Source organism: Triticum aestivum, chromosome 2A (genome assembly GCF_018294505.1).
Source record: "Triticum aestivum cultivar Chinese Spring chromosome 2A, IWGSC CS RefSeq v2.1, whole genome shotgun sequence".
Classification (NCBI taxonomy): domain Eukaryota; kingdom Viridiplantae; phylum Streptophyta; class Magnoliopsida; order Poales; family Poaceae; genus Triticum; species Triticum aestivum.
Genome location: NC_057797.1, coordinates 570,584,921 through 570,591,240, shown reverse-complemented (window position 1 = coordinate 570,591,240; position 6,320 = coordinate 570,584,921). Strand labels below are relative to the sequence as shown.

Here is a 6,320-nt window from a genome sequence, read left to right as displayed (position 1 = left end):
GCCCCGCCCGGCTCCGTCCGCCACCGCCCCGCCTGCCACCGCCGCCTCGCAGCACCGCCCCGCCCGGATCCATCCGCCACCGCCCCGGCCGCATGCCGCTCCCGATGGCGCCGAGGGGCAAGTCGGGCTTCTTCGGCGTGAGGCAGAAGCCCTCCGGCAACTGGGGTGTGGAGTTCTCCGACGCCGGAAGGCGTTGGTGGATCGACACGTACCCCTCCGCCCACGAGGCCGCGCGTGCCTACGACATGGCGGTGTGGCGTGCCGAGAGGCCTCGGTCGCACCTCAACTTTCTAGAGATCGAGAGTCGGGCGGAAGCGGAGTTGCTTGTGCCGCAGGGCATCAACATGAAGGAGATCACGACGAAGAAGAAGACGAAGAAGCCGTCGGTTGTCGTCAGTGCTGGCAAGACCGATGAGGAGGCGATGGCGAGGTTTGCTCGGGAGAATCCGGAGTACGTCCAGGCCGAGATGGAGTACTACTGGAAGTGTGAGGCGGAGCAGAAGAAGAAGAAGGGGCCGAAGAAGGAGGATGAGGCCGGTCCCTCGAGGGTGATCCCCATCGAGTCCTCTTCCGAGGAGGACTGGGCAGACTTCTCAGAGGAGGAGGAGGAGGAGGAGGAGGAGGAGGGGTGCGACGACCCGACGAAGGAGGAGTTCTGGGAGCAGTTCCGTAGCTCCGATGAGGAGTAGTTTATCTAGTAGTTTGAATAAGTAGTAGTTGAAGTTGATGTATGAAACTATGTTGAATTTGATGTTTGAACTATATTGAATGGACTAGTAGTATGTCGTTCTACATCTTTATTTTAGACCATCTATTGGAGTTGCTCTTTTGGACCATCAATTTAGACCATCTATTGGAGTTGAGCTTTTTTCGGAGCTCCAAAACGTACTTTTTGACGGTCCAAATTTTACATCTCCGGTTTTGGACTGTCAAAATTTGGACCATCTATTAAAGATGCTTTTAATAGTCTATGTACAACCGTATCCATGCAAAGAAGTAGTTAGATGGTCAAAGTTGTGAATCAGCCAACTAACTTCAGGGCCAAGAATTAAATCATGCGTTCATGAAAATGACACCATTGAACACAACGGTCAATTTAGTGGTGTAGATGGCAACGTTTCCTATTGTTTGCTAAGGACGTACTGCTGTCTGAAATAGAATTGTGTTTCTGGACTATCAGAATTTGCAGATTATGACCGGTAGGCCATCGATCATATATTGATTATTTAGAGATTGTGACCGCTTAGTCATCATATATTGATTGACAATATCAGTAACACGAAAGGTCCATAGTTGTCTCACTGGTGATGACACGGTTGCTTCAACGCTCAAATCATTGAAAAGAATATTGTTGGAAGCATTTCGGAGCATCGATTTTTCTCCCAAGACCTCATTTCGAGTGAAGATTTGCAGGCAGTTAAAACATTCGTCAATGTTTATCATGAAACTAATCAGAATCTTTTGAATTTATTTACCATTTTTCATATTTTACTCACCAGGGAGCATCAGAGCTTTTTTTGAAAAAAGAGGATGACCTCTAACCTCTGCATTAAGGCGATGCATTCAACAATTTTATTAATTATTTCTCAAGACTTTACAAATTAATACATTAATAAGTCTGAAGCCATCATCTTGACAACATTCATCGCTACTCCTATCTACTTGATGGAGTGCAGATTGTCGAGGCCGTATATCCAGACCTCACAACAAAGCCCAATATCTAAAGTCGGAGCGCCCAACCAAGCCGAATTGCCGGGTTTGACTCACACACGTCTCCGGCGCACTCTCGGCAAGCATTGCACGCGCACGATGCAGAGCCATCGCCCCCGTCTTTCACCAATCCATCTTCAGAGCAGGTATTGACGCATCCATCTTGCCAGGCTCGCCGTCGATGCCACGACGGTACCAGACAACGCCACCACCCTATGTGCATCCATCATCACGCATCCATCGCCGAGACCCTCCAGCGCCATGCAGCCGAGACTCGACGTCATCGATGCGTCACAGGAACCGCCGATCCACCGCAGAAGCCGCCCACTGGTCCCTCGAGTCTATGGACACCTTAAAAAATGACGCCCCCAAGGAGGGAACGACACAAAGACCGCCGCTGTCATCCTATCAACTGATCTAGGATTTTCCCCGGAGGTAGCGGATAGAGGTCTGGACCTTCTCAACGATGATGCCTTCAAGAGAGGAATGACACAGAAGAGCGTCGCTGTCATCCTGTCAACCGATCTATGATTTCCCCAGGAGGTATCAGATAGAGGTCTGGAGCTTCTCCACAACGATGTCTATCGTCGTCGATCCGAGGTTAGGTGGTGCGCTGCCACAAATCTGACTGCCGCCACCACCGAACGCCGCCATCCTTGCTGCCCGAGGCAGGGCAGGCCGTCGTGGCCGCAACCATCGTCGTCTGAGGCAGGGCCGGCCGCACGACCACCGCCGATTACAACCCTCGCCGCCGCCGCGCTGCCAAGGACAGATGGGACGCGCCTTCTCAAGCCGAGGGGCTCCGCACCACCCTCATGACGTGGGAAAGAGGGAGTCCCCCGCCACCGCCGTTAGCACCCGGGCTTAGCCCGGCAGCGCCCCCCGACGGCGGTGGAGGGAGGAAGGGTAGGAAGGAGCGCCCCTGGCAGCTAGGGTTTCGGCCCTGCCCGAGTCGCCCAAGAGAGGGCGACGCGAGGGTCAGTCGCTTGTACGTACGTGCGTCTGTGTCGCGTTAGATCTGGGTTATTCTTCAAAAGGGCACGTTCGCTATATACAGCCTATCTGATCAAGTCTTCAGTCGGCTTGCTTCAGTGCTTGTAGTCGTTGTTGATGGTCTATGTATCTGAATGTAATTTTTATTATTTCTGATGTTCTTGTATTGCCATGATTATGATTGAAGATGAATATACCGAAAGTTTTAAAAAAAAGAATTTTAGCTATTGTATCCATGTATTTTGTCGTTTCATGCTGATATGTTAACGAACCGATCGACCGGGTCTACGTGGGTATGTCCGCAACCGCGTCTTCGGAGAAGACTGTAATTGTTTAATGTCTCTCCATGGGGTAGCATGCCGATCGGAAAATTCAAAGAGAGCATGTGATTGTGATTGTGATCAGGACGCGCTTACATCTAATTGCCCATTAGATGTAGTCTACTCACTGCGAGCTCAACTGCCGCTGATACTGATACTGATAACTCTAGTTCTCTGCTCCCACACCCGCACCCACTGCATGCGTGTGTATATATGGCAGCTATCCCCTTCACCAAATCATCACAAGCTAGACACTTGCATCCGCCAAAGATCGATCAGTTGCCACCCAGACCATTCTAGCCTTGCCTCCAACACCAACATTTCCCCGTCGAGTTCTTGTTTGTCCTTCATAGGCATCTAGCAACCCAGCAGCAAGCAATGAAGGTGAGTTTCTTCTCCCAGTTTTTCTTTACATCTAGTGTTGCTTTGTTTAGCACGTAGCTTAATTTTGAGCAAGCAATACATTACTCTGAAGCTGAAGCATACGATTGATCCATCGTTTTTCTACTTGTTGTTGCAGCAAAAGATTGTTATTCAGTTGAGCATATCGTGCGACAAACACCGGTCCAAAGCACTGACGCTGGCCTCCAGAGCAGCCGGGGTGACGTCGATGGCGATAACCGGCGCCGCAAGGGACCAGCTGGAGGTGGTCAGCGACGGCGTCGACCCGGTGTGCCTCGTCAGCTGCCTCCGCAAGAAGCTCGGCCACACCCACGTCATCAAGGTCGAGGAAGTGAAGAAGCCGGAGGAGAAGAAGAAGGATGAACCGAAGCCGGCCATGCCCGTGCCCGTGTACCCGCCGGCGTACTACTACCAGCCCAGCTACTACCACCACCAGTACCAGCCGCCGCACATGGTCGTCTGCGAGGAACAGCCCAACAACTGGCGGACCATGTAATTAATTAATTGCCGGAGAATGATTTTGACGTACTTTAATTTTATCAGCATGCAACTATATTTTACATACATTTACATGTAAACGTGTTTATTGATTCATTCGAAGAAATAAAAAGGAGAGAGATGTCATTCTGTGACTTCGCTTGGCTAATTTCCACCTAGAAATCAAGGCAAACGCCAAGGTTATGTGAATCTTTTAGTTCTCAGTCGCTCGCTTCTTCTTTTTTTGTTATTTTTTAATGATAAATAAATAGACTTTATCCGTCATACTCCCTCCATTCCATATTCTAATGCGCATAGATTTTTGGCCTCGATTCCTATATGTAGTGCGCATAAGCTGATTTGGATCAAAGTAGCCCTTGGCTGGTTCACAGAAAGCAGCAGCAGATGCCCACGTGCTGTGACAGAGCTAGCAGGGGAGGGCATTTCCTGTCCAAATGAGAGTGCCAGCTCAAGCATTGGTATAAACGCCATATACAAAGGCGCATTACAAAGTGGAACAGAGGGAGTATCATTTAGGGAGTACAAGCTGATGAGAAACAAAACCAGGGATCTCAGTCGCTTGGTTCTCGGCGAAGGGTGAAGTTCGTAGATTAGATGTGGATTCGGGGTTCGGGCCTGTGCATGTGCATGTGCAGCTTCGTATGGTGAGGATGAGGAGTCAAACATCACAACTTTAGTGAGCGTATGTCATCTAGTCCATGTGATGATCTTTAGATGAACCTAATCATATGATGATTTGGCAATAATAGTGGTTGTATATCCAGTAAACAACAACTCTTTTGTGTTTGCGGTAGAGTCCCCTTCTCCTCTCCCTCCCGAGGCGCTCCCGCGGGCGCCATCGGGGGGCAACCCTAGCGCCTCCTCCTCCGGCCCTTCGCCCCGCCTCCTCCTCCCTCGCCGCCGCCAAGGGCGCCGCCGGCCGAAGGCCGCGTGGCCGAGGCGGCGGCGGGTCGGTTCTCCCCTGCGCGCGGATGGATGGCGTCGCGGGCCGCCTCCCTCCTGCTCGCGGCGTCGGGTCCTGGCCGGCTCCTGCTCCGGCGCTCCACCCCGCGCCCTTGTGGCCCGCTGACGGCTCCTCCTCCCCTCTCCCCCCTGCGGCTCGTGGGGTCTGGTGGACTCGGGCATGCTGGCGGCGGATCTGGGCGTCCTGGCCCAGATCCGGTGGATGTAATGGTCACCGGTGGCGGGGGTGGCTGGCGACCTTGTGGAGGTGGTGGTGTTGCGGCCGGTGTCCTTGCTGCTCCGGTGCGGGGTGGCGGGGCTTCGGGTGGTTCTGACTAGGGTGTGGAGGCGCAAGTGATGTGGTGGTGGCAGGTTGATTGCGGCGGCGTTCAGATTGTTCTGGCGCCGGCTCGTCTGTAAGTTGCTTGTGTCGGCCTCCGACCCCTCTCATCGGTGTCTGTTCGCTTCTCTCGCCGGAGGGTTGGCCTTCTCCCGACTGCGGTCCATCGACCGTCTCGCACCCGGTGCCGTAGGACCGAGCTGGTCTCGCGCCCGGCAGCAGGACCGGTCCCGTCTCGCGCCCGACAGCAGGACTGCGCTCATCTCACGCCCGGCAGTAGGACCGGCCCGTCTCGCGCCTGACAGCAGGATTGCGCTCCTCTCGCGCCCGGTGTAGCAGGATGGTTCGATGGAGGCTTGTTGTGGCGGGCCTATTGGGTCTCGGCGCTGGGACCGGCCAGGGGTGCGGAAGGCCGATCCTTTCCGCCCGTCTCTGCGGTTGGGGTAGCGGTGGGGCTCGGGGGACTTGGTGTCAAGATCTTGGAGTCCGGGGCGGTGGCCCTGGTGGTGGTGGCACAGTGCTCCTGGGCAGAGCTCGTGCCTCGGTGCTGTCCAGTTGCCACGGCCATGTGGGCGGCATGGTAGCAGGGGTGTGGCGTTCGGTGGCGGTGAGGGTTGGCCGGTGTGAAAACCTACTCTATATTCGGACGGACTGGCGACGGCGTAGATCGCTCCCTTCTTGAAGGCGTCGTCGTGCCTATCATTGCCCGTCGTGTTGCTCCAGGGGAAACTCTGATCCTTGGATCGGGCGGTGGCGGCGCTCCGGTGTCGTATCCTTCTTGGAGGCGCCGCCTTGGAGCCCACGGTTCGTCATATGCGGCTTCACTTCTTCGCGGTGGTGTTCACGGCTGAAGCCCCCGGCGGCTCTTGTAGTGCTAGGGAGTGTGTTGCTGCTTCAGCGCCTATGTATCCAGCCTTGGGTGTGTGTGCGCGTTTGTGTTGGATGAGTGTGGTTGTATCGGGCACTATTGGTCTATACTTTATATATAAAACGGGGCGAAAGCCTTTTTCAATAATATCCAGTAAATGCGCAAATAGAAATGAACAGTCAAACATGCTACCCCAGTAAGACCCAAATATTGTTTGAGCTATGTATTCTCAAAATATCTGAATAAA

At 53.6% G+C, this 6,320-nt stretch overlaps 1 protein-coding gene across 1 annotated transcript; it reads left to right on the top strand.

The window, feature by feature from the left end:
• Positions 1–3,174: 3,174 nt before the first annotated feature.
• Positions 3,175–4,040, top strand: LOC123185598 (heavy metal-associated isoprenylated plant protein 47). Its single transcript, XM_044597456.1, has 2 exons — positions 3,175–3,407; positions 3,544–4,040. Exons 1-2 carry the CDS (start codon positions 3,402–3,404, stop codon positions 3,919–3,921), a joined length of 384 nt encoding a protein of 127 aa, XP_044453391.1. The 5' UTR covers positions 3,175–3,401; the 3' UTR covers positions 3,922–4,040.
• The last annotated feature ends 2,280 nt before the right edge of the window (positions 4,041–6,320 follow it).